General features: G+C 39.5%; 3 protein-coding genes across 7 annotated transcripts; 1 reads left to right on the top strand and 2 right to left on the bottom strand.

Annotated features, from left to right (window-relative positions):
* Positions 1 to 7: 7 nt before the first annotated feature.
* Positions 8 to 4,144, bottom strand: c2h17orf67 (chromosome 2 C17orf67 homolog). The gene is made up of 4 exons (XM_062437878.1): positions 3,988 to 4,144; positions 2,498 to 2,598; positions 880 to 1,031; positions 8 to 241 (listed from the first exon to the last, which is right to left on the bottom strand). The coding sequence occupies exons 1-3, from the start codon at positions 4,118 to 4,120 to the stop codon at positions 915 to 917; spliced, it is 351 nt and encodes a 116-aa protein (XP_062293862.1). The 5' UTR covers positions 4,121 to 4,144; the 3' UTR covers positions 8 to 241; positions 880 to 914.
* A 2,903-nt stretch (positions 4,145 to 7,047) lies between these two features.
* Positions 7,048 to 20,723, top strand: dgke (diacylglycerol kinase, epsilon). Of its 4 annotated transcripts, XR_009927359.1 has the most exons (13): positions 7,048 to 7,715; positions 8,121 to 8,280; positions 8,405 to 8,524; positions 8,655 to 8,798; positions 8,916 to 9,073; positions 9,577 to 9,625; positions 9,822 to 9,935; positions 10,095 to 10,166; positions 11,309 to 11,436; positions 11,625 to 11,736; positions 19,306 to 20,041; positions 20,207 to 20,231; positions 20,474 to 20,723. XR_009927359.1 is itself a non-coding variant. In XM_062437872.1 (11 exons), exons 1-11 carry the CDS (start codon positions 7,264 to 7,266, stop codon positions 19,330 to 19,332), a joined length of 1,536 nt encoding a protein of 511 aa, XP_062293856.1. In that variant the 5' UTR covers positions 7,048 to 7,263; the 3' UTR covers positions 19,333 to 20,723. The 4 variants fall into 4 exon arrangements, 2 of the variants coding, with proteins under 2 accessions (XP_062293856.1, XP_062293855.1); XR_009927358.1 differs by having other exon boundaries at positions 20,207 to 20,723; XM_062437872.1 differs by having other exon boundaries at positions 19,306 to 20,723.
* LOC133998532 (E3 ubiquitin/ISG15 ligase TRIM25-like) lies at positions 16,598 to 24,078 on the bottom strand. Of its 2 annotated transcripts, none has more exons than XM_062437874.1 (8): positions 23,929 to 24,078; positions 23,015 to 23,688; positions 22,616 to 22,711; positions 22,255 to 22,488; positions 21,705 to 21,873; positions 21,545 to 21,601; positions 20,730 to 20,933; positions 16,598 to 17,751 (listed from the first exon to the last, which is right to left on the bottom strand). In XM_062437874.1, exons 2-8 carry the CDS (start codon positions 23,639 to 23,641, stop codon positions 17,537 to 17,539), a joined length of 1,602 nt encoding a protein of 533 aa, XP_062293858.1. In that variant the 5' UTR covers positions 23,642 to 23,688; positions 23,929 to 24,078; the 3' UTR covers positions 16,598 to 17,536. The 2 variants fall into 2 exon arrangements, with proteins under 2 accessions (XP_062293858.1, XP_062293859.1); XM_062437875.1 differs by having other exon boundaries at positions 23,925 to 24,043.
* Between the last annotated feature and the right edge of the window lie 3,311 nt (positions 24,079 to 27,389).

The raw sequence follows: 27,389 nt of genomic DNA, 5'->3' as shown, positions 1-27,389 counted from the left end.
TCCCAACTCATGCATTTGGATTTATTTGACACTGATTTAATCATTAACACAGTTTATTCTCTATGATACATGATACACAATTTAGAATATACATGTAGAAACTATTGATGACAGTAAACTACACAGTTGTAATACAGTAAGTTTATATATGCACAAACATTTACTCCACAGATATTTCAGGAGATCAGATATCAGTTTTCACTTCTGCCATTGTCCATGCTTTCATGTCTCTGGTCCTTTTCTGTTGAGATAAGAAGATAAAGAACAGTTCAAACTATGAATCCTGCAAATGATATTACACATGCTGACACATTTCAGTATCAGAGGTGAAGGAAGCAGATGGGATTACTGATTAATATTCAGTTAAGTGTCGCTGAGTCATATTCTTCAACCTAATAATCAAGTTTAGTTATATATTAAAATGAGAGGCTATCTCCACGTTGTAGGATTTACACAAGATAACTGACAGTGTTGAGAAAAATATTACATGATATGAGCGTGACTCATAAATTGTTTCACAGGTTTTTTGAGGTTTCCTGTTGTACCAAGCAGTTCAGATAATATCACAAAAAAACAGGAAGAGCTATAAAACAACAGCAACAAGAAATTACAGACACTACTAATTCAGTATGCAAAGGATAACAAGGCAGCAGGGAATAAAAGGAGACTTGACTCAGGCCTTGAAGCAGGACTTGCTTGTGTGTGTTGAAATGTGAAAGAACATCAACATCAACTCAAGAAATCTGTCACTGCATTTTTTTTTTTTTGCACCCTGCATGTACTGCTAATGGCTTAAATTAATACTGACCATGTTGCTATGTAGCTGCATGTACAGTATGTATTTTGGGATTTGAAGTGAAATTTGAGACTTTTGGTGACCTTTGTAATCATCATTATCATCATCATCATCATCATCAGATGGGGTATCCGTAGTTCCTGTTACAGCGAGGGTAGCAGTGAGGGTTCAGCCAGTTCTCCATGTTGGTCTCCTGGGCCCTCTGATCCAGAGCCTGCATGTGGATCAGATGCTCCTGGGAAATGATGCATCAGTGGATGAAAGTAACATTAAAAAGAGAGAACACATGGAGGCTGATGAATGTGAACTTGGTTGCTACCCACATTTGCATAAACAAAACCAAATGTAGAACAGGGGAATCACCAAGTTAAAGTAAAACTTCTCTGACTGAAAACAGTTTATTCTCTCTGTTTTCAGTTTCACAGACAGCACGGCAGCGTGATCACATTACAATTACAGATATGAGTATAGCTTATAAGTGGGACACATGCTGGGACTTGTTCAGTGATGACTAGAATTATTCAAGAAAAAACCCAATCCAAACACCCGGAGAGTAATATAAAATCATATTTATATGTGCTGCTGCTTGAATTCGATTTTCCTCAGGTCAGAATAATTGTCAAAATAATTACGCAAATTCAGAGAAACAGATAGAATGCACATATTTGATTCTACTAGATTATATACATATCATGAGTTAGTGTTAAAATTATATTTACTATAAATGTGCTCTTTACAATATGTTGAAAAACAAAAAACAAAAACCCACTTAACTAAAATTCCCTCCCTTTGGTACTGACTTTTAATTGATTTCAACTTAGAATTTAAATGATAAATAATGTCAAGTAATATCTCTCAAAAACTCCTACCTGTTTGTGATCATTGAGGATTGAGCTTTTTGCAATTATTTGTATTGATTTATTTATTTATAATTAGTAGTTTATGTATTTGTTGATTTTTTTGTTTTGTCATGTTGATTTTAATTATGCATTATTCAAAAGTTGACATCCAAGTTCAAATTTAGATAATTTATGAATAATACAAATGATAAAATTATATATATTTTTTAACAAGATAGTAATGTGTCAATAAATATTTTTACATAAACACTAACAAAGTGATAACACTTTATTTAAACCATCCTGCATTAATTATTATTATGTATTCATAATTGTTTTCTAATTAGACATGATATATTGCACTATTAATTATACTATTTATTCAATGTTTATTAATGGTATTTCAAAACAAATGATACGAAGCCTACATTAGAGCTGCTTGAAAACATGTAACAAAGTTCTTATGATATATAATCATATGAATTGCAAAAATATTTATAAGCAGGTCTTAACAAACCTGAAATTGATTTGTACATGTCTGTAATTAATGCTTCATAACACTGGAAGGATTTCCATTGATTATTGTTCTGTTATATTTAACATTCATTAACTGCTATGGATGCTTTATATGAGGAGTTATAATTACAAAGACATTAATAATCACTTCAAATTGTGCTCTTTTTTCACAGCTACATTATAGTGTTAGAAGAATGTATTCAATGTTTATGTACTGCTTAAAATGCTGAGGGAGGGTTAAAGTGAAGTGTTACCTAAAAGAGTGACAAAGCTCAGTATAGTCAATAGTATGTGGTCAGTCTACACCTTGTATGTATCTGTGCTCTTTGCTCTGAATGAACCTTACCCTCATTGGCTCATCGGGGTGGCCGGGCTTCATTGGTCGGTCCTGCCTCTTGCTGCGGAGCAGCTGCTTAGCAAAGCTCTCCTTGATGATAGGGTTGGCATCTGAGGGAGTGACAGAGATAAGAGTTTGTCTGGAGAGAGATAAAATGTTTACTCTAATGTCTTGTGATACGCATCCAGTACTTCTGCTGATGCTGGGAAAGAAAAGATTAAACAAAGAATTCATGAATTAGCTATGTGAAAGACCATAAAAGAGATGAGAGACAATTTATGTGTGACAGGTTTATTGTTGATGTGAGTGTGAGTTAGCAGTTTCTTTTATTTTTACTCGCTCCTCACAACACACAGGATAGTCTGCTCCGAGGTTAACCTCAGCCTGAGTTATTTTGTTTTTGCAAAGAACATAACAGCTGTTTGCTTGGTGGCTGGGTATTGGCTAATCAGGATCACATTCCTCTCACTTAAAGCTGTGTTCAGACCCATGAATAAACCTCTCACCACTATCCACTATCTGTGGCTGCTGAGCTGTGGTTGGCCTGATCTGTTCAGCCAGTCCATGTGAGGCTGTTTATTCCTCAGCACCATTCCCAAGGGAGCTGCTCTCCTGCTCCTGCTCTCCCCGACACACACACACACACACACACACACACACACACGCACGCACGCACGCACGCACGCACGCACGCACGCACGCACGCACGCACGCACGCACACACACACACCCACACACACACACACACACACACATGCACAAACACTCGCTGGCCTCTGCAGAGCGAGGGCTCTCTGTCTCTGTCTCCCTTGCTCTAACTCAGGCCTGTTTTGAGAGGCAGGGTATTTGGTGGAAGGTAACAAAGTGCCCATTCATCCTCCTCGCTCCCCAGGGAGTCCGACCCGTGCAGCACGTGACCCCAGCAGGCAGCCAGGCTGGCTCTCTGTTGCTCCCTTCCAGAGGGAGCTACTGTGAAAATGAACCCAGCTCTGTCAACACAAGAGCAGAGCTGCTACTGCTGCTGCTGCCTGGACTTTCACAGCAACGTGGCAAGACAGCAAATCAATATAAGACAGACTGATTTTACCCTGCTGTTTTAGTTTGTGCTGGCTTTAAGCAGGTATGCATGCTGCAAATTGACTAATTATACATTCTAGGTGCAGCTCCTGCAAAATGCAATAATGAGGTTAAAGGAAAAATGAAAATGCATCAATTGTTAACATAAAACAAATGTAAAATGATATTTCTTCCACATGATTTACCATCTAAATAAAGTCACACAGCAGAGGAAAGTAAAAAACACCCATAAAACCGAAATGGCATCATCCAAACCTCCATGATATGCATCATTCACTATCCTTCATAGCCCTTATCTGACTCACTGGTGTAGATTCAATCTGCAGGAGAAAAAAGTTTTCCCCTCGATTCAAATTCCAACCTGTGTGCAGAGATAGGCAGCTTTTCCACCTCAGGTAAAAAAATTCCCTAAATGTTCCTACCTGAGTACACGGTCAGCAAGACCAGGCAGAGCAAAAACACCAGCAGCTTCTTCATCTTCTTCACCTTTTTGCTTCTCAAGCCTTCTCTGCTCTGAGGTCCAGATGAGGGTCCAGAGGGGGTGAAGGGGAACATTCTCCTCCCCCCTGCACCTCACCCACAAACATAGCTGCTCATGTTACTGTCGAGATATTTTAAATAAAGTGATTGTGCTGAGACATTAACACTAGATGGCAGTGCAGGCTGTTTTTGATGCTGTTTCAAACCACATCAGTGAATGAAGTGAACCACTATAATAAAAAAAAATACACATAGCTACAAGCTTGATTTATCACGTATCAGTTTAAAACAAATAGTACCACTCACCGTGTAGTTTACTGTTGTTTACTGAGAGAACAACCCAGATGATGTCAGCTTCATAATTAATAAAGAGAGCTGCTTCACAAACTGGGAAAATGGAATTTAAAAGATGTGGGCGTTAGCCTGTCAGTGAGGGTAAATAAACATGCTGTCACATTGCATTATGGGAAGTATAGTTGTTTCGGTTTTTTTTAGAGCTTGACCCACACAAGGGAATAAATAAAAGTCAGCATGGCTCAGACCAATTCTTAAAAAATAGAATAAAATAAAATAAAAATATGCCTCTGACAAGTCCCCCAACTTAATGGGAGTGCATTAGAACATCTTGGTAAGAACATCAAACATCTGCTTGGGGCCCCCAGACGGTTTAAAAAAAAGTTATTAAAACAAAGTAAAAATATAAAAAAGAAATAATAAAATGGAGAAAAAAACTCATGGGTGAAACCACAATAACAACTGTGATTCGCTTTTTTGTTGTTGTTGTAGTTATTCTCAACATGGTAGCCTAATTGTTTGTGTTTTCTTCTTGACATCACTGCTCTCTGCTGTTACTGAGAACACATTTCCGGACAAGGATCATAAAAGTTTTATCTCATTTTAAACATGATTACGTTTATTATGATTTCAGAGTATAGTTCTTTGTTTTGTTTAATCGACTACCTGCATAGATAGTAAGCTAATATGCTTTTTAAAATGTATTTATTATAGCGATGCCAGTGACGTCATCGTGCGTCATTCTTTCCGTTTCCTCCTCTGCGCGCCTTTTTCATGACGCATGTCTTCAACAGCCACTGTGCGGACTTATATTGCACTGATGTTATTGCTTTGATTCATTCCTGAAAGCTTTTGTTCCTGAATTGTGATTATCTCACACGCTATGGGCTCCTGATGCAGAATAGAGCGCATGCGTGCAGAGGAGCGGCTGCCTGCGCATCAGGAGCTCACAATCAGAGATGAGAATGGAGTGAGATATTAACTATGTTTACTTCCTTGTTCGTTTCCACACTTTTTTTTCACTTCTAGACTTGTACTCAGATTTTAGTTGGGTGGAGATATGATGGGAATCATGTGAGCTCACTTAAACCCAACATTAAAGGTGCAGTGTGTAGAATTAAGTGGTTTCTAGCAGAGCAGACTTGGAAGAAATGCAATATAATATTCTGTAGGCTATTGTAGCAACGGAGGAGTTCCCAGGTTTTGAATTTCAGTCACAGATGCACTTCCAATGGACTCGTGGTGCGACCATCCCAATTCTAAAACTAATTTAACAAAGGAGGGGTTTCGCGCACCAGGTCTTGAATCCCAGTCTCCCAGTCTCCCAGACCCCAGACGGTGTTTATCAGTCAGTCAAAGGGTCAACCTCTAGTCTTTAGTCATCCATAATTATTTACAGTATGTTTTACAGAGTGTATAATCACCTGGAAATAAGAATAATTGTGTTGTCATTACCTTATAATGGGCCTTTATATACATAGGCTACATATAGAACAGGTCCTCTTATACAGAGCCTGCATGTTTCTATGGTAGCCCAGAATGGACAAATCTAACACCAATTTCATGGCCACCACAGGTGCTCCTAAATGCTTAGAAGGGGAGCTGCTGGTGAGGGTGTGTATTAGGTTTGTTGCAATCTGCAACTTCACAGGTATATGCCACTAAATCCTACACACTGGTCCTTTAAATCATTAAGAATGATTAAGGTGTATCTCTCAGCCCAACAGGAGGGTCAAGCTGTCAGTCAAGTGCAGTCTGTACCTACAAGCGGTACATCCCAAGTATTTTATTTGATATTTCCTCATTCCTTGCTTGGTATCCTTGCATCTCTCCATGCATTCACAGAGGGAGGGACTAATACACAAGAAAAAGAGGGAAGTGAGGGAAACATGGGGGCAATTTAAAAGACATGGGATACACCCAAAGTCATCAGAGGAGGTCTAATTAGGCAAATGAAGTGAAAACCCCTGTGTGGGTGTCCCATGAGAGGGCTGGGTCTTTTATTTTGTTACACTACAGTTACTAGAGACCCACAGTAATCTCAGTACTGCAGCTACATCAGGGTTATAGAATACTTCTTCTAAACATCAGTTTTATCAAAGTATTTTCATATAGACTTCATTATTTTTAATTAGATAATTATCTCAACTATCTCAATGATCTGATGTAGACACCAGGTACACTTGTAGCTATCTAGTGGCACTTGAATAAGACACTTCATTTCAATAGCTATAATTTGTTCTATTTAAGCCATATTTATTTCACTTTAATCTGTGCAATACGAATATCACCTCTGGTATATTACCACTGAATACAATTACTTTTGCAAATAATGTAAATAATGTAGATTATTTTATTATATATTTTTACTATTATTGTTTTGTCTTATTGCTGCTCTTCTATTCTATTTTACTGTCCACTTGCTGATGACTAATAAAGGAATATCTTATTTTATCTTATCTTATTTTACATGTTATCTTGTTTTCGGTATGTTCCAGTGTTATATGAATCGATATTAGAATAGATTACATTGTCTCTACAGTTTCCTTAAAGGCTTGTCCTATGTAATACATGTTTGCATGTCTGTAGTGTAGCAACGTGTAAACAGCTGCTGTTGTATAATGTAGGATATACACAGCGCATGTGTGTTTTCCTGTTTGTCAGATGACTATCTTGGTGATTTCATACTCTTTGTTGAAGCTGTCTTAGCGAGGTAGCTCGTGGGCTCAACGTCACATCGTTTCGACTCAGTTCTACATAAAGATCATTGAAGCTGGGATTAGTTTCACCATCCAGCTGCTGTGTGAGAACATGAGTGTCGCAGAGGAGTCGTGGTGCTCCTCCTGCCTGCAGTCAGTGTTGTTGACATAGCTCTGCTCTGCACTCGTTAGCATCCTCCGCCTCTCCCCTGCCGACCAGCAGCGATGTACGAAGAGGGGGAAGAGGTGCAGGACGACTGCGGCTCCCGGGAGGAGTGGACGCTGCTGTTCTGGACCTCTCTGGCCGTGATCGTCCCGGTCATCATCACGCTATGGTGCAGCGCGCAGCGATCTAAGCGGAAAACCCACATGAAGGACTTCTTTCGCAAGAGCAAGCACGGCTGGCACTACACAGACCTGTTCAACAAGCCCACCTACTGCTGCGTGTGTTCCCAGCACATCCTGCAAGGGGCTTTCTGCGACTGCTGCGGCGTGTGTGCCGACGACCAGTGCCTGCGCCGGGCCGACCGGAGTTTGCAGTGCAAGGAGATCATGGCCCCCTCCCGGCCTGATGGGGCCATGGAGCACCGCTGGGTGCGGGGAAATGTCCCCCTCGCCAGCTACTGTGTAGTATGTAAACAGCAGTGTGGGACGCAGCCGAAGCTCTGCGACTTAAGGTAATGTTGACATTGAGACAATGCATCCTCATATGTTGGAGACTCACTTGCAGACCTCCAAATCTGTAGCTGCGCTTGTGCGTAAAATACCGGTTGTGATTATGTTGCAGACATTCAGTCACATTAGGGTCTTGAGGATAGGTGGTCGTCTATACGTAAAGAACAACTGCAGCTTCCTTTACTGATGTACAATCCAAACGTTCAAGGTTAACTTAACATAATGGAGTTCAACGACCTTTCATTTTAATCTGTCATTAATTTGCTCTAATGCACTGCTGCTGCTATGTGGAACTGCATGGCACAGTCTGTCATAATCTCATATTAATCCCCCTTTAGCAGCGAGGAGTCTGAACCACCTCTCTGTATGTTCTCTTTCTGCTATGCGTGTGTCTCTTTAACTTCTAGGTGTGTGTGGTGTCAGACCACGGTCCATGATGACTGCATGGACAGCCTGGCGGATGAAGACCACTGTGACTTGGGCGAGTTTCACAGCCTCATCATCCCTCCTCACTACCTCTACTGTGTCAACAAGCTCCGCAAGAGACACCCTGACGAGTACAGCAAGGTGGCAAAGTTATGACTTGGTAGTTTGGGGCCACAGATAGTATATGTGTTCTTACAGCGAGCTTTGTGTGGTGTCCCAGAGCTTTTTTAAGCAATATTGGTATTGTGTTCTTGTGTTTCTTCAGCTGGCGTCTTGCTGCGGCAGTGGCTGGACTCCAGTGTTGGTCCTGGCTAACACACGTAGTGGTAACAACATGGGGGAGGCTCTGCTGGGAGAGTTTCGTACCGTCCTCAACCCTGTGCAGGTCAGTCTTCTCTTTGTTCATGTTAATTAGTCTAAATCATCCTTCTGCTCTCCCTTTTTATTGTCATCCTGCCATCAAAGCCTGGCGATGAAGCTAGATTGTAATTTCTTTCTTCTCCTCTCTCCTCCAGGTGTTTGACTTGTCAGAGCTGTCTCCCTCAAAGGCCCTCCAGCTGTGCACCCTCCTTCCCCCTGGTAGTGTCCAGGTGCTGGTGTGTGGGGGTGACGGCACAGTGGGCTGGGTGCTGGATGCCATCGACACTATGAAGCTGAAGGTGAGACGACAATGAAATGGGATGATTTTTGCAGTTTTGAATTCAACACCTCTACCTTCAATTTCTCAGTGCACAAGATAACAACATAGCTGCTGCTCTTGTACTTTACTGTTTTAGGGCCAGGACCAGTTTATCCCAAGAGTGACCATCCTGCCCCTGGGCACAGGAAATGACCTTTCCAACACTTTGGGTTGGGGTGCCGGGTATGCTGGAGAGATCCCTGTGGAACAGGTTCTCCGCAACATCCTCGATGCCGAGGTGGTCAAAATGGACAGGTGGGGCAGCGATCGCCTTCAGTCTATCTAGTCAGATCTATCTATCTATCTATATAGTAGCAGAAATGTGTGGTAATTTTCTTGTAGTTGTGCAAAGATGTTCTTGCTAACAGCTTCTCTGGTGAAACCGGTATTGTTGTGATAGTGCAGCTGGCATTGAAAGGTCTAAAAGGGTCTTAAAGTGAGGCTGAAGAAACTTGCATGAAGAATTAGTTTTTTGTTTAATTATCTAATTTGTGTGCAGGGTTGTGGCTAACATTGAGGACACTGAGGTCAAGTCTTTTTCGTATTTTCACTGGGCTTGAATTTGGGGTAGTTTATGTTGTGTGTGTGTGAAACTCACACATGGTGGATATTTTACAAGGTGATTTCAGTATTTTTTGATACTGTAATGTTAAATTTGAATACCTATAAAGCAGCATATATTTTTAGTATCTTCCTGTAGCTACAGCCATGTTTGTGTTTCTTATGTTTCTTATTATTGCCTGCTTTATCATTTTCAGATGGAAAGTGCAGGTAGCTTCAAAAGGCCTCTACTTTCGGAAACCAAAGGTAAGTTTGATATGTCTTTTGATTTAAAAAAAAATAAATATACATATTTATCTTTAACTGCTGATATGTTGTTGTACTGTTTCTCCAGCTTTGTATTGTGGGGTTTTCTGTGCAGTTTATCAATGCCATTGTTAGAAAACTCACCCATTGACACACTTTATTTTAAATTTACACATGTACTGCATGTCCTCCACAGGTCCTGTCCATGAATAACTACTTCTCTGTGGGGCCTGACGCTCTGATGGCGCTCAACTTCCACACACATCGTGAGAAAACACCCTCCTTCTTCTCCAGCCGCATCATCAACAAGGTCAGAGAGTTTGAAAGGCTTCATTTGAATACAAATATCACTTTGCATTTGAATTTTCATATCAATGCACAGGTAATGCATCTAAATATGTTGGTTCATTGTCAGGAACATCAGTAAACAAAGTGCTTGATATTGATACCTGCTTTTCTCTTTCCCCAGGCTGTATATTTCCTGTACGGCACCAAAGATTGTTTAGTGCAAGAATGTAAGGATCTGGATAAGAGGATTGAGGTACAAAAGCCTTGTTCATGTAATGAAGTTTCATGTTTATTCTGTTTTCATGTCTACAGCTCACAAAGGGTATCAGCCAGTGTTTTTACTGTATGTGTGATATTCCTGGTTGAAAATCACATTTAAAATAATTACTATTCTGGATTTTACACTGAGTTTTCTTTACTGTAGATTAAAAGCAAATGCTAACGATAAGGCTTAGCATAAAGACTAGAAACAAGAGGGAGCAGCTAGCCTAGCTTTCACTAAAGCTCAAAAATACAACTGTCACTCTCCATAAAACTACACTGTCTTACTTAAATTTCTATATGAATTGAAGAAACAAGATACAACATATTAATAGTGAGCTTAAGAGTTGTTTTTCAAGTTTGGACAGAGCCAGGCTAGCTGTTTCCCCCTGCTGTCAGTCTTTAAGCTAAGCTAGGCTATCTGTAGCTCCATATTTATCCCAAAAGCATGAGAATGGTGTCAGTATTTCTACAATACATTAAGAGGACATGACCACTGATGACAGGTTATAATCACTATCAAAAATGTACTTTCACCACACACTACCTCATTTATACGTATTATTGTTCAGCAGAGTTTATTATAGCTCTGTTTTTATTGGCTCCTTTTTTAGCAGTAGTTTCTTATCTCAACTTTAATATATTTGTGTTGTTTATAGTTTTTAGTGAAGTACTGTATACCTTTTAAACTTTAGTGTACTGTAAAATATCCCACTCTGTCTATCTTAGTTGCTCTTAAATAACAAAATATAAGGAAACCTCATAAAAATAGTTTGTCTTTGTTATGTGTTGGTGTTAATATTGGATGATACATTGTTATCAGAGCGTTTTCACTCTCAAATGTTGTCATTGTATTGGCCTGAAAAGTCCAGAATTGGTTGGGCTTTACTCTTTCTTTTTTCCCCCCCTCTTATGTTGCTTACAGACATGCTGGACAGCACATAAAATATTTTTTTTTGTATTGTTGGTCAGCGTGTCCAGTTATATCTAACATTAACCAAGCTGAAATTCAACTAAGACCACTGACCATTCATCTAGCAGAGTAATAGTGCCAGGGCTGGGTAGGGAACAATAAAACTAATTAACAATGATCAATACTGTGTGTGTGTGTGTGTGTCTGTGTTCCTGCCACAGCTGGAGCTCGATGGGGAAAGAGTGGCGCTGCCCAGTCTGGAGGGCATCATAGTTTGCAACATTGGTTACTGGGGCGGAGGCTGCAGACTCTGGGAGGGTATGGGAGATGAACCCTGCCCCCCAACACGGTAAGACCAGCATGAGTATATGGGACAGTTAGTTATTTTTCTGACGATTATTTTACGGCCCATCATAAGTAAGCAGAATCCACTTTCAGTTATTATACTTTGCAATTCTTAGAGGGGTGTTTGTATGAAGTGCACCAGACTAATGTGGCAACCAATCATGAGCAGCAGTTTCCTGTCTGTCTGTGCAGGTTGGATGATGGTCTGCTGGAGGTTGTGGGTGTCTTTGGCTCCTTCCACTGTGCTCAGATCCAGGTCAAGCTGGCCAATCCTGTGCGGCTGGGACAGGCCCACACTGTCAGGGTGAGGCGATATCACACACACACACACACACACACACACACACACACACACACACACACACACACACACACACACACACACACACACACACACACACACACACATTGTTCCTTCCTGTTTACCTTAATAAATGGATATGGAGGAAGATAATGAGGGACTCCAATTAGTTTTCACTACCATTTGCCTTGTAGCAGCACTCGAGAATCTAATTTTAACTAATCTCGTTAAGTACATATTATTCGACTCTTCCATGTGCTAATTTTCTTACCTTATTTTCACTCCACCTCACTCTGTTCTTTTCTTTGCTCCCTCTTTCTTGTTAAGCCCTTCAGGAAAATAGTCCACACATAAACACTCTCAAAAACATGTAAAAAATTAAGAGCTACACTGCATTTCAAGGTCACCAAATTAGACTTTCAGAGACTTATAAGCGCTTTCAAACAGTGAGCTGTTATTGCTGCCACCTCCATTATTTTCACTGTAAACACCACTTCAGTGGCACTGAAAAGGAGAGGATTGCTGCCATTGTTGTGCACCTGCATCGTTATGTGAGTGACCGTGACAACCACAGGAAAAACAACAAGGGAAAAGACGGAAATGAAAAGAACTTGCATAACTGGTATTTGAATATCTTACCTGGTTATTTGCAAAGGTAAGGGTTACGGTCTTTGTGAATTCTATTTCTTGCATTTGTACGTATTTTCGTTAACACATTATGACATTCAAGCATTATATAATAATTGCAGTCAAAATAACTAGAAATACTGTGTTCATTTCTGTATTACTAATGAATGGTCTAACCCTACTGTAAATTATATTCTAGATTCATTGACAGAAACCTGACAATGATAGATAATATACTTTGGTCTTGAGCCAAAAAATAATCCAGAACACTTTTACTTTATTGGTTTTGATAATTCATATAATGTGTCGTATATTTCAGAGATTATTATAATATATTCATTTAAACATGAATCATGAGTGTTTTCTTATCTACGCAGTTAATAAGCTTAACAAGGTCTACCGGTCAAATGGTTAGTCTGTAGCCTGACAGACGAAATCCAAGGCTCATTTGGATTTAGTATTAGGGCCACATGAGGAAAACTTTTTTTTTTTTTTCACAACGAGATTAAACTCGACATGACGGCTTTATAGTCAGCACTTCGACATTAAACTCGAAATGTCGAGAATAAAGTTGAAATATCATGCTGACTTTAATCTCAGCGTGTCGACATGTCGAGCTTAAAGTCGAAATTCCAACAATAAGGTTGGCATGTCATGTCGACTGAAGGTAGCCTAGATGAGTATCTTTATTTTTATCATGTCCTCCTGTCCCAAGTGGGAATATGACCAAAAGAGATAGGTTTAGCATATCAGCAACCTGTATTATAGTTATTGCCATGGCAACCCAATTGCACACAGCTCGGCAAAATATATCACTGAAACAGATGTAGAGGTTATCGCTGAAATCGCCATCACTGATGATTCCCCCCTCTCCAGTTGGTTCTCAAGAGCTCCAAGATGCCCATGCAGGTGGACGGGGAGCCGTGGGCTCAGGGTCCCTGCACCATCACCATCACCCATAAGACCCAGGCCTTCATGATGTACCACAGCGCCGAGCAGACAGATGATGACGACGACGAAGACGAATCTAGCGCCTCTGAGACAGAGAGCCCTACCCCTCACGACTCACCCAGGCCCCCTGGGCCAGCCTCTGCTCGTGCATGACCCACCCCAAACATCATGTGATGTGAAGCTCTTCTCACCTTAGTTTCTGCCCTTTATTTGACCCAGCTTCTATTAATCGATTGTCATAACGGCTCATGTTATTGGGCGGTTAGTCATCATCCTCTAAGATCTTTGAACACACTTTATTCTCAGATCATGGTGATGAGAAGAGATGTTATTTTTTTCTTGTGTAATGGCTTCATATCTTTTTCAGAGAGCTTGCAGGGGTTGGAAAGGTTAGTCTGATCCTTTATCTTCACACTCCCAAATATATATATATATATATATTATAAGCCAGAGCTCAGGCAACTCAGTTAGAAGGAGACGAATGTTTTTGGAAAAAGATTGCTGTTTATTTGCACTGATCCCTTGTGCCATAGATATATACTGTATTTTACAAATGCTCAGTGCAAGCCTGCAGGTATCAGTGAGCCATTTTAACAGGTTGACCAAGTTTCATTGCTCAAACCCCGTCAAAGCCATGTCTAAATCAACAGCAGGCCATGAAGTTGTAACAAAGGAGAGAACAGTACTTTAACGCATGTGGAGGTTTGCCTGAAGGTACATGTAAGTGGTTGTTTTTATTCCACAAAGAGCACAATCAGATTAGTAAATCAAACAGCAAACTCATTTTCTGCATAAATCACAGTGCGATTGGACTACAGAGGATGGTGGGTGAAACAGGATAGTTTTCAGTTCCTCTTTCAGGTCCATCATCACAGCGGTGATAGTTTTTTAGTGTCTCTTGCATTTGTTACCTAAGATAAGGCTTTGAAATGTGAGTGTGTGTGGGGCAAAAGGTCTCTGAACCTCTGTTCTGTTACAACTGCAATGGGTTCCTCACCACTGGATGTTGATGTCTGTTTACGTCATGATGCACTGTCTCAAGTAGCTCGCCAAACTGCTGGTTTGTACAACAATATATGAAACTATATTTAACTTTCCTGTTAGAGCTACAGGAAACAGCCTGACTTACTGAGGTTTTGAAAGTACTGCCAAGTAACTGATCCATTTTGCCTCCATGTGAACCCTTTTTCTTTTCGTTTTGTTTATATACCTCCTCCTCTTTACATTTTCTGTGATGCACTGTTTTGGCACTTAAACTAATAAATACCTTACACTGCATAGGAAGTAGATAATATTGATAGTGATGACTGCTGATGATATTATACTGTCCCATGTACTGTTGTTATTTTGTGTTATTCAAGCAGTCCTCTTGCATTTTGTGTTCTACTAAACTATCCTTGTTTATGCTCTCATCAGTACTCACCACTAGGTGGCAGACTCAAGACAGTATTTTTTTTAAAGTAGAGTTGGTCTTGTACTTTAACCTCTACAGTTTAATATTAATACCATCAGAGTAACTTGCATGTATTTTATGTGTAGTGATCAGGTGACATTGATGTAGCTGTTGAGTTTTATAAGTCTTTCCTGTGCTCTACATAATGTGTGCAAGAGGTCATTTGTGTTTATTTCTGTCTACCTGTAGGGAGAATTGATTTTTGCCATTTGAGGTCATCCTGTTTATTGCAGAATGGTTGCCTGTCGCTCACGGCCATAACAGAAAAGTCTGTAGAATAGAGAAGCTCAACAGGGATCAGTTTATAGCCGCGTGATGCCTATGCTTTTGCAATATTCACCACCTTGGCAGGTAACCAAGGCTAATGGTTTCATTACCCTACCTATTTGTTTGGTGAATGTCTTCATGCTCAAGGGCACTTATTTGATTTATCTTATCATCCATGTTTACCAGAGCTGTGGGTGTTGTGTTACACTGAATTTACTTGTGAGTGGGGTTTATTGGCAGGTTTTTAGCCATGTTAGCAGCATGGCTCTAGTTCAACACACTGTTTTAGAGCTCAGTATCTTGACAAATGGATTCATGCTCCCCAGAATCTTAATGTTTCTGTTGATCTTCTGAGTATTTATATAGCGCCACCAATAGGTCACAGTTGTGCTTATAAAACGCTTCAGTTCATGGTGTGATAGCATCAAGCCAACATGCTAGCTTTTAGCACAAAATAGAGTAGGTCCAAAACTCAGCTGTGGTGTACAAAATACACTTTAATTTTTTTATTTAAAGTGCCAAACCTCGAGAGGAAGATTTATTCATAAATGTAGAGTTACGTTTAGCGTCTTTCATTGTACGGCCTGCAACTTTACTATTTCGGTTTAATCCCCACGCTCTCATCAGCCTCATATCCAGCAGTAACAAGATTCAAGATGTAAGAGAAGAAACAGGCAGTTACCAGCCAAAAAAGCTCAGATAAACACTGTTGCCATGTGCCCTGCAAAAAGTGGCACGCAGACAAAGTCAGCAACTAGCTTACAGTTAACTATATCAGACTAAGATAAGTCACTACAACACAACTCCAAATTCATCAAACTTGTATAATGCTCAGCTTGTTGCAGAGTTTTCCCAAGCGGTGATTTATGCAGTTTTAAAGTGATAAAAGTTGACATGTGGAGCTGAGCACAGCTGAATGCAATATGTCCCAGAAACTTCCATGTGTACAACAACATGGCCTGTTTTCTGGCACCTTCCTGAAAATATGTTTCCTCACTAGTGGTAAGGATTTAATAATAACAAAGTATTCTCTCCATTATTATATCATAAAACAAATTGTTCCCTGCATGCAATGATGACCTCACAGGTCACAGGGTTGCTAGTGTGGCTAAAGACTTGCCGGTTTTATTGTGGGGTGTGGAGGAATATGACTGTAATGTTATTGGTTGTCAGTTTATTACTCGTATCTCGGCAGATGTAAAACAGCATTTATATAGACTCAATTTCAAACCGAGTGATACTGTGTCAGATACTGTATCTAACCTATGTGACTGGCATCAAATAATTAGCACTGGCTTTTGCATTCAAAATCCAGTTGATGCTCATATTTTACTGTTTGTACCAAAATGCTTTATTAATTAATACATACACATTTGCAAATGCTTGCCTTTTTGCTGTCAAATATGTGTACACCTAAAAAAAATAATAATAATAACACAAGGGAACCCTAAGACTGATAAGAATGTGTAGAAAACATTAAGTGATTTCATTTTGACTAACATATAAGAAGGAACCCCTTTTTTTTTGGTCTCTGCTAAATAGAAATGAGAATAATAAGAAACATAGTCGGGAACAAAATGAGTTTTTATTGGTAACAATCATGTAACACAGCTGTTTACAAAAATGGTAGTGAAGAGGGTGTGGTGAATTTGCTACTACGAGTGTCAAAAGCTGATTTTTGATTGAACTGAATGTAATGAAGTGGTCTTTTGAATTTGAAGACATTCCCATAAATATTTTCATATATAAACCATGTGTCTGTGTTTTTATTCAGTTTAATTTTAAATACTTGAAGAAACTTGAGGGCAAAACTGCTGCTGTGACAGTCAGACATCACAGCGGCTAAGCTCCTGGATATAATCAAATTTCAAAGTTTTACATAATACAGATTCACCAACAAGAAAAATCAGACCATCAAATTAAATAAAAACTCAGAGCTTAACATTAGAAAACCATTTGAAAAATACAATTTTATTACAGTTGAAGATCAGATCAGGACATAAACAACACAACCAGTCAATACAATCACCACTGTTCATTAAAGACAAATATTAATATTATGCAAAATTAATATTGCATGTTATTTAAAAAAAGGTACAGATGCACATAATCACGCTTAACATTAGCATCGAGATGCATTGGATGCTGATTATAGAATGGTAAGCAATGATCACTTCACAAACTGAAATACCTCACAACACAAACCCTATAAATACCAGTTTTCTAAACTAATGTGAGAATTTATCAGCCAAATTGGTATTTAATTAATCCAGAATCGCTTCTACTTTTCATTTACACTTGAGTATTTTTGGGCTGAAAAAACTATTAAAATAGTAAGAGCACCAAAAACTGTATGTATGTGTGTACACATTTATTAAGCAATAGAACTGTGTCATTTCCTATTATGTGACTAACTGTTAACTTCCATTTGTATCATGCATAAGTCTCACGGTGCATTGTTCCAATTTGTATAAGAACTGGAGATAAACACACATGCTGCTGCATTCAGTTCTTTTTGTGAGGCCGTTGATGCTGTTTAGTTGATTTGTCTGAAGGAGAGTGGCTTTTGGGGTTGTCATGTGGTTTCTTTCCACCTGGATGACTTGGCTTACCTCCACCTGGATTACTTGGTTTACCTCCACCTGGATTACTTGGTTTACCTCCACCTGTAGTACCTGGTTTATTTCCACCTGGAGCATTGTGAGGCTTTTTGTCTGGTCCTGAAGGGAAATATAAAAAAGAGTTTGAGAGTTGTGCCACTTGACAAAACTGACAAAACTGCTCACCAACTTCGGGTTGGTGAGCAGGGCCTGAAGCTATGAGTTTTTATTGGCAAGGCTTGCAGACACTGCTAAATCTACTGCTGTCCTGGGCAACTGTGCAGATAGGTGCTCAACTTGTTATACATGGTAACAACTGGGCAAAGATCATCAGGTTCACATTTGACATCATAATCGGTGGGAGTCAGAACATTTCCTGTAAAACAGCTGCACCTCAAGCCTATCCAGTCCTACTCAATAACTCATTAGCAGCAATAGAAGCACCAGTTTCTGAGGTCCTTGAACACAATCTTTTAAAAACGTTGGAAAGCTTATTGTCTTGTTCACTCTAGTCTCTCACTGCTATGACTCTACTGTTGTTCTGGGGAGTGTTATACCCATGATACTTGCAGGCTACTCTCATATGAAAGCTCACTCAATGAAACTGAGAACATTTCTAATAACAAAAGCACCTCAAACCAGCCCTGCCACATACCTGCAGCTCCTTGTGTACACACACTCTCTTTAAAAACTCATATCATCAAATTATCAAATTTCACACACATTGTGCAAATTCAGAGCAAAAATGGCACTTTTTAGCCACAGATGATTAACATTCCAAGTTTGTAAGTACCTGCAGTCTACTCTCCAGGCGGTCCTGGCCCTAGTGCATGGAAAGCTTCCAAGACTAACATACTTACTGACGTGCTCAATGGGCCAACACCTTCATAGTAAATAAATTAGATCACTAGAAAAAAATCCACCACCAATTTAGAAAGTAATGTGTTGAGTAATAATGAGAAAAGTCCTGCAGGTGGCTTGTGGACTGCAGTGTTTCCACAAGGACTAGTAAGTGTTCTTCAAGACCAAGGGTGTGTCTCGAGTCAGATTCAGCAGCACGTCATGTGCCACAACAAACACAACATCGAGGTGAAACAATACAGGTACTCAGCCTTATTATACTGGCTTCTAAGAATTAAACACCTCTTCATCAACCATAAACATTAGAAAAACAGTCTTGGAGAATCATCCTGCCAACCATTTTTCTCTATTTTAAAGGCCCTGAAAAGTTGGTTTCAAAGCTTTTGTATTAACATTACATTGCTAAAAGAGGAACAGTCGAGTCTAAGTTCAAGAAAATCATCTTTTTAAAATTGATGTAAGGTTTAAGAGTCAAAAACTCAGCCAGTCTACTTCTTCAGGGTTAGGGTTAGCAGGTTTGGTTTGATCATGTTTGATTGAATAGAATAGAATGCCTTTATAGTAATTGCATGTTAACATATAACGAAATTTACTGTCTCTCTTAAAATGGAAAACTGTTCCCCATTCACTCTACTCATTTATCCTTTCACACACATGCACACACAGTAAAAGAAACTGTGGGTTTAATGAGTTAATAACTATATAAATATATTATAAAATAAAATATAAAATGAATGAAAGTGCTTATGCTTGCTGAATCTTGATTGGTGAATGCATGTGACATCACTTTTTTTTTTTTTTTTTTTTTTACAGCACCTTGCTGTCACCAATAAAAAATAAAATACAATGATATCATTAAGTGGAGAACACCACATACTGTCTCAAAGAAAAGAGAGATAAAATTTGACGATCCCGCCATCATCATACAGCGATTAGCCTGGCGAGTGCAGGTGAGTAAAAAGGTGCAGTTTGAACTTCACACATTGTTTTTACTACTTGTGTCATGTTTTATGTGTCCAATTGTGTGTGACATCACTCATTTGTAAGACTAATTACATCAATTCAACAAAGTTAAGCTAGAGAGAGAGAAAGCCAAGGCAGTGAGGAAAAATGACAAAAATGTGTCTTGTTTTGATCTTTGTTTTTGGGTTTGCAGCTGAGTGTGAGTGTGTTGCTCTTCTATTTATCCTGGTAGTGTTTTTCTGAAGTTGGCAGAATTCTGCATTTTTGTGTCCTGTGTTATCATTTGGTCTTCACTGGTTGTTATTTGTCTAGTTGATTGACCTTGCAGAATTCTTATTGATTACTGCATCTTTCAGAGTATTCTGACCGCATACGTTTTTATAGAAAAATGATGCAATCATTGTTGCTATCAGTCTGTTGTGACAACCAGAAGTAGTTAGCTATTAATTATATAGCCTCTCTGTAGTACAAATTAAGAGAGGACTTAAAACAAAATTTGGAACAGCGTCTCAGAAGATTAGAATTGCTCAGGAGAAATTGGTGTCAGGCAGCAAAGGGGAAACAACACTTCACTGTTATTGAAAAGGTAAGGAACATTTTTTTTCTTTCTTTCATTTATCAGTTCTTTTTTCTTATAATTTTCCCATAACAACATTCACCATATATAACAACAACAATTATACAACACGTGTAAAATAATTAAATAAATAAATCAACTTTTCTCTTGTAATTATTTTTGTTTTCCTTTCAGGTTTTGTTCAAAATCCACCTGTGAGGTGAGTATTTAATCAGTATTAAGTATTAGTTTATTATCAGTATTAGTATTAAGTTTATTTCTGTTTGATTAGAATGCCAATTTAGTATCAATAAATCCTATTTTATAGTGCCTTCAACTTCAGTTTCTTTAGGTTTCCTTCCTGTGTGATAGTTCTGGCTCACTTCCTTTTATTCGCTGTACTTAAAAGCTCTGCCTTCACCTCCTGATGTTTCTCTCTGTCTGGTGTCTCTCTTGGCTAAGGTCTCATCAAGGGGATTGCAGGAAAAAAAGCAGTATTGATTGGAGAATTGAGAGATGAGCAAAAAACACGAGATAAGACTTGTGGCACCTGAAAATCTGCTGCTGGCAAAACTGGCTGTTAACATCTAACTAATAGAATATTTTAACATTAATTCACATATAAACAGATTTCTATAAACACACATACACTTTTCTCTAAGGTTGCATCACCAAATAGTTTAGGGTGAAGCAAACACAGCTGGCGGTAGTGACTTACTTGGTCTGTGGCCTCCCATAAAGCGAGGAGGAGCCATAAAGAAGCCGCTGTGTGGCCCAGCCATTGAATGCTGGGGTGGATTCCAGCCTGGGTGAGACCCCATAAAAGGAAAACCAGGTGCTGGGTGGAAGTATGGCTGGATGGGTGGACGACCTGGACTATGGGACCTGGGAGGATTTCTCTGTGGTGGAGGCTCTGGCGTTTCTGAAACAAGAACAGGAAACGTTTCATCACATTGTAGAGAGTCATGTTTTAAAAAATGCTAGTCCCGCATGGAGGCATGTAATTAAAACCCCTACATACCTTTAAGTTTATCAAACTGTGTATACAACATGCTGCAAGAAATGTTTGTTTAAATATTAAAGAATCATTCTAAGAAAATATTCTAGATTTTAGAAATGTATTACGTATGTGACTTGATTAAATTTCACTTTTTTCGGACTTCAAAGTCACTGAACACAAATTGTTGATATAATAAAAATCAAAAATTACGTTTGCTGCCAGTATACGTGTTCAGTTATCTACAAGACTTGGAAAACTATCCCTGTACAGAATATTATCTGGTGCTGACACAGTAAATATATCAACTTAGAATATGGTCCTATTTTTTTTTTTTTTTTTAAATTCGAGTTCAGTTTTAGATTTTAGTTATACATGTTTATTACTCGTTGCTACCTTTTTGAGTGTCCTTTTACTGTTTGTTTTGTGATTCTTATGTGTAATTTGGCTGCTGTAACAGTGCAATTTCCCTTTGGGATGAATGAACTACTCCATTTATCTGTCTGTCTGTCTGTCTTCTATAGAGATGAACATACCAGATTCCCGCTCTGGTTCATTACTTGCACCTTCTGAGACAGAAGCTGCTTGTTCCCCTGTGAAGATCAAAAAAACTCAGTCAGAATTGGATACTACAATACTTTCAGAACAAATATCCAAATGTGAAATATCCCACTACAAATGCACTAGCACACTCACCTGTTTTAACTAGTGGTAGTCTGTCCTCAACAGGCTGTTTAAAGAGCTTGCTCAGATGTCCCTTAAGGCCAGAAGCAAAGGTCTGTGTCGCTATCACCTTCTTGGTGTCCAGGTTGATTCGAGGTATGTGAGGTTCACAATTTACGACCCGAGGTAAGTCAAAAGTATCCTGTGAGGAACAAGGGACAGGAAATGTATATTTTTATGGCATGTAATTTAATTTACAGGAATGGGAAAGTCAGAAAATGTTAAAATATATCATAAACATAAACTTATATTGTGGTGGCTGAACCATCTCATGCAATCAAATAATATACAGCCCTTCCTGCCAAATGTGAGCTAGGAGTATACAGCCATGCTATAGAAGGTATGCAGGGGCCCTTTAAATAATTCTGAAAATTCCAAGTCTATTCAATAATGAGGAATGTTCTCATTTGAACTGCGATTCCTCTCTGTACAATAAATTCTGTCTGATTATTTTTGGGCTGAACATTAATGTCCCCTTTACCCCTTCCCCTACTTTATCTTTCTATGACAGTTGTTTCCCCACCTGTAGAAAGGGCAGGGTTTCAGACTGACTCAGCAGACTGTTGATATCATCTTTGGCTTTTCTCATAATCTCAGTGTTCTCAGTGAACTTCTTCAGGAAGTCCCTGTGTTTGGTCAAACCGATCTCCAGCTCGCGGTCCACCGCATGCTGGGCCTCGCGCTCCTCTTGGGTCAACATGTCCCGCATCGCCTGGTACACGGCTGCCAATGCTGTCTTCCTATTGGTGGCCGCTTCCTGTGGGCAAGGAGAAAAATGGGAGCCAGTGGAGTGGAGATTTTGAAATGATTCAATAATTCACTTGTTTTCCAGTTGGTAAGTGCTCATGTGAATAATTTGGGAAATTTCACTCTATAAAAATTACCTTCAGTTTGCCCTGCATGTTGTTTATTTGAAATATAGTTTTGTCGGTCTTCTCGATCTTCCCATCCAGCAGGCTCAACTTGTTTCTCAGGTCAGACTACAAAGACAGATATAATGCACAGTTATTGTTTTATATGGCAATAAGCCTATCACTTGCCAGAGTCCAGAGGCCTGGAGCACAATGCAAATGATGCCTTTTGTAAACACTATCTGCTTTATTCCTGTAGCATCACTCTCTATGTGGCATCATTAGTGTCAACTTCTTATTGTTCAAATGTTTTTCTGATGCTCAAATGTATTTAAAATCTTGACTGATTCAAACGCTAGTGATTGATTTCTATCTGGTATCACACAATATTTACTTCAACACACACACACACACACACACACACATACACACCTCTTTCAGGTTCCTCTGCTCCTCAGGAGATATGTAGTTGCAATCTTTGTGTACTTGGAGGCAGACGCTGCAGATCAGGCGGTCATGTTGGGTGCAGTAGAACTCCATCATCTTGTGGTGGTCTTTGCAGATACGCTCCATCAGGTCGTGGAGAGGCTCGCTCAGCTGGTGGAGACTTAACTTTGGATTTTCCAGATGCGGCCGCAGGTGTTCCTCACAGAAAGATGCCATGCAGGTGAGACAGGTCTTGGACGCTTCTGCTTCCATACATGTATCACAGCGTAGGACTTCATCTTCTTCGGGGCTGTCCTCCCCCTCCTCCTCATCCTCGTCTTCCTCCTCTTCCTCCTCCTCTTCGGACAGGCCGACCTCGCTCTGGCTCGAGCTGGCTCTGAAGGTTTCCACGACGGTGCTGAGGACCGTGTTTTTCTTCAGTTCCGGTTTGATGTCGAAATGGGTCCGACATTGAGGACAGCTGTAGTAGGTGTCCTCCCAGGAGGCGATGAGGCAATCCTGGCAGAAGTTGTGTCCACAGGGGATGGTCACCGGACTGTCAAAGGTGCTCAGACAGATACTGCAGGTCAACTCGTCCTCCAGACTCATCAGAGAGAACTGACTCTCGTCCATTTTGTCCGTTGTGAGGCTTGTGCAAAAACGAAACTTAACTCCAAGTTCTGGAGAAACAAGAAAAAAAGGGATTTCTACGTCATCATGATGTTGTTATTGAGACCTCACCCCGGTTTGGATATATAGTGCACAAAAATCTGTAAAAGCCAAACATCTTTCTTTTCTGGGTCGCAGTTTAAATATTACGACGCCACACCTTGTAATGACACATTACTTATTTCAGACTACTTCCTTCTCAAACATGACATATTTCTGTAAAGTGAATAATTCCTTTTATCCACACTTACCTTTGTACTAGTGCAGATCACTTCAGCTCATATACACACCTCTGGAATTCTGACAGCGCTATCTAATGCTAGACAGCCTATCTTGTGACTGCGCACATCACACTCTCACTCTCTCTCTCTCTCTCTCTCTCTCTCTCTCTCTCTCTCTCTCTCTCTCTCTCTCTCTTTCTCTCTCTCTCTCTCTCTGTGTGTGTGCAACGTATTCCTCGTGTTGTGGGGACTTCAGTCTATTTACAGTTAAATGTGGGGACTGGCTGCCCTTTTTGGCGATGTTTGCCGATGCGTGTTTGCGTATGGGCATAAGGTTGTCCATCTTGATATTTGTATAACCCTTAGGCTACATAGCCTACTAATTTCACCCATTTTTAAAATTTGAACACATTTTGAAAAACACCTTAAAACACCTTCCTTTTAGCCACAAATGACTAATATACTTATTAAAAAATTCCAAAACCACCATTCAAAAATCTAGTTTTTTCATCATTCATTGAAAGCATTATGTTCTCCAGTGTTATATAATGTTGGACCATTATACAGTGTGATTGTAAATACTTTTTCTCCATCAACTAAAAGAGTAAGTCTCTCTTCTCACTGAAAGCTTCATTGAGGATTTATCACCAACTTATTAATGACTGATGAGACGTTCATGAATGATTTGTGGTTTCAAAATGATGTATAAAGACTAATTATGAGGATATATTGTGAAATGCCCGAATATGAACAGTATGTAAGGATTAATTGCATTGGTTACCAAATTGTCAGCCAATTGGAAAGGTAGAGGGGCGGGATGTACAGGTGACCCCAGTAGAGTATAGCCACGGACTATCATGGCTACCGGTGTTATGTCGAAGTCAGATGTGTTTCCCTTCCCCCATAACCCCAACCAGTCGTCCTCTGGGGTGCTTAACCTTAAACTTCACCCCAAATTGGCCCGGCTCTTCCATACGGGCAATCTGGGCCCTTCATCAGAAAGGGTTCCTCAATGATCTCTTGATGTTGATAATTATTGTCGCTTTTGTGCAAAGAAAACCAAGTCTCATGATTGACTTGATCATTTCTCAGTTTGACGGCTCTGCAAGTGACAATTGGTTTAGCAGTTCACAATGCACTGTGGTTAGTTTGTATCAACTAGTGTGTGGGAAAATTGATCACTTTGCAGGAAATGGACAGCGCCAGCTGTAACCACAAGCCCAGTGGGGAAGGCAAAAGAAAGAAAAAAGGAAGAGAAAGAAGCGGCTGCAATAAAAAAAAACGTCCCGTCAATAAAGTCTTATTCGTAGTAAGGAGGCTTTCAGCGCTCTCTTTCATGCCTCCAGTCCGAGTTTGTGAAGGAGCTGGACTTTGAACACCTGATCTCTGACTTTGTAAAGAGAAACTCAAGAAAGAATCTCTAATAGTAAGAACCATTATTCTTTCTGTGCATTCAGTAGTATAATATGTTGTGATTTGGTGACCAGATAATGTAATACACACGTATTTACATATTGTGGATGAGTTTATTTGATGATATGATACAGCTCTAAGCCTATTTGTGGGAGTTGAGTTGTCATGTGTATTATATGTTGGCTTTTGCAGTGTGAGAAGTTCCTTTGCTCAATTAGTGCCCCTTATTTTGAAACCTGCATCCACTGTGTGTACCTCAAGATGGCATTGTTGTACACTTTTGCTACTTTGACTTGAGTAGAAATCTGGACAGGTTGATGAAGTGTTTCCAGGACCATCCTCTCTGGTGTATGCTGCTTTTTGCAGAAATTCTATTTTTTTTTCTAGTTTTTGAAATACTCTGGAAGGAAGGTCCAGTTCATGCTGTAAGTTATATTACACCACAATTATAACTCTGGTGTAGATGACTGATCTCAAACTGTCAAACTGTGGAAATGGATTAATAGATGGTCTGTGTTAGCCACCGATCAAGGCTTTTCAAACTTTGTGAAAACAGCTGATTTGATTACACCAAACCTAACATCTACCTCTGTATTACTCTGTACTATATCTTATCTATACAATGTTACACATGCTTTTCTTGCTATGTCTGTTCAATATATCAGCTGTGAAAAAGACTTATCAAATGCTGCTGAATAGACAACGTCCCCTTAGCAGCGCTGTCCAGAGTGCTGATCCCAGTGCTTTTCCCACCTGATTCACACCAACAGTTTATATACAGTAAGTGTGATGGGGTTTGATTAGAATTATGTGACAGAGAATGAAACCATTATCAATCCCTTATTTTAATTTTTAATTTCAATGGGGGAGGGGGGGTGACTGGAACAATGTTGTGTGGATGGATGAGACCAAAATCAAGCCTTTCAACTTGAATGAGAAGGGTTTTGTTGGGCAGTAAGCAAACTCTGCATTGCAACATAAGAACCTCCTCTCATCTGTTAACCATTGGGTGCTGATAGTATCATGGTTTGGGTCTGCTTTGTTGCGTCTGGACCAGGACAGCTCGCAAACATTGATAGAGCTTTGAGTTCTGAGTTGTTCAAGCAAATTCTACAAGAAAATGTCAAGGTATCCGTCCATGACCTGGAGATTAATAGGAAGTGGGTCATGAAAAAACACACAAGTTGTTCTACCAAAGTAAAATAAAGTTCTGTTTTGGAACAGCTAAGTCAAAGTCCTGATCTTAATTCTACAGAAATACTGTGGAAGGACCTGGCAGGCAGCTCATGCCAAGAAGCCCAACATCTGTTCTGTGAGGAGGAACAGGCTAAAATTCATCCAAGCAGATGTGCAGGGCTGATAAACAGTTACCAGTAATGTTCTGTTGAAGTTATTGATGTGAAAAATGATCATTACTGAAAATAAGGGTTCACATATTCTTACCTCACACAAATAGCAAAGATAGAAGAAGATATAATATTTTTTCTCAATAAATAAATGATTTTTTACCCTCTCTCCCCATTATCATCTATTCTGTTGTGTCATTGGATCAGCTGGTCACTCCGGTCAAATCGTTTGTTTAATCAGGTTCTCTTTGTCTAGTTTAAGGACTGTAAAAATCTAATCGTGTTTCAGGTCATGTTTATGCAAAAATAGAGAACATTTTAAAGTGTTCACAAACTTTCAAGCAGCACTGTATTTACATTTCATTAAGGTGTGATTTGAGTTTAAAAAGGGAATAGTATTTCAAAGCATGTCTAAGTGGGATTCAAAATTACTGATTCAAAGTTACAAGCCTGCTAAGAGGAGGCACTGTCATATATTTGTAATTCATAATTGGAATAAAAGTTTTTTTTCAAAGCTGATAATTTAATTTCTGTTACACAGGTTAACACAGTCAGCCACAGGTAAGAAAACCCAGGGTCCAACCTATAGCACTACAACACTCAATAGATAGAAGCAACAGGAGTCGAGTGCTCTGACGGTTGGCTTTGAAGCCAATTTGACATAGCAGCCAAACTGTGTATTTATAACATTACATGATGCTACTGGGCCCAGAAAGACTTTTCCCATAGACT

Source organism: Scomber scombrus, chromosome 2 (assembly GCF_963691925.1).
Source record: "Scomber scombrus chromosome 2, fScoSco1.1, whole genome shotgun sequence".
In the NCBI taxonomy this organism is placed as follows: domain Eukaryota; kingdom Metazoa; phylum Chordata; class Actinopteri; order Scombriformes; family Scombridae; genus Scomber; species Scomber scombrus.
Note: the sequence above shows the minus strand (reverse complement) of the source record. Positions and strands in the feature narration are given on the sequence as shown.

Coding starts and splice junctions, on each gene's coding strand:
- dgke (XM_062437871.1), top strand. CDS start 7,264: ATGTACGAAGAGGGGGAAGAGGTGCAGGACGACTGCGGCTCCCGGGAG. Junction 9,074..9,576: donor GAGGTGGTCAAAATGGACAG/GTGGGGCAGCGA, acceptor TATCATTTTCAG/ATGGAAAGTGCAGGTAGCTT. Junction 11,437..11,624: donor GAACCCTGCCCCCCAACACG/GTAAGACCAGCA, acceptor CTGTCTGTGCAG/GTTGGATGATGGTCTGCTGG.
- LOC133998532 (XM_062437874.1), bottom strand. CDS start 23,641: ATGGACGAGAGTCAGTTCTCTCTGATGAGTCTGGAGGACGAGTTGACC. Junction 21,874..22,254: donor AAACCCTGCCCTTTCTACAG/GTGGGGAAACAA, acceptor TGTTCCTCACAG/GATACTTTTGACTTACCTCG. Junction 21,602..21,704: donor ACTACCACTAGTTAAAACAG/GTGAGTGTGCTA, acceptor TGATCTTCACAG/GGGAACAAGCAGCTTCTGTC.
- c2h17orf67 (XM_062437878.1), bottom strand. CDS start 4,120: ATGTTCCCCTTCACCCCCTCTGGACCCTCATCTGGACCTCAGAGCAGA. Junction 2,599..3,987: donor CTTGCTGACCGTGTACTCAG/GTAGGAACATTT, acceptor TCACTCCCTCAG/ATGCCAACCCTATCATCAAG. Junction 1,032..2,497: donor ACCCCGATGAGCCAATGAGG/GTAAGGTTCATT, acceptor ATCATTTCCCAG/GAGCATCTGATCCACATGCA.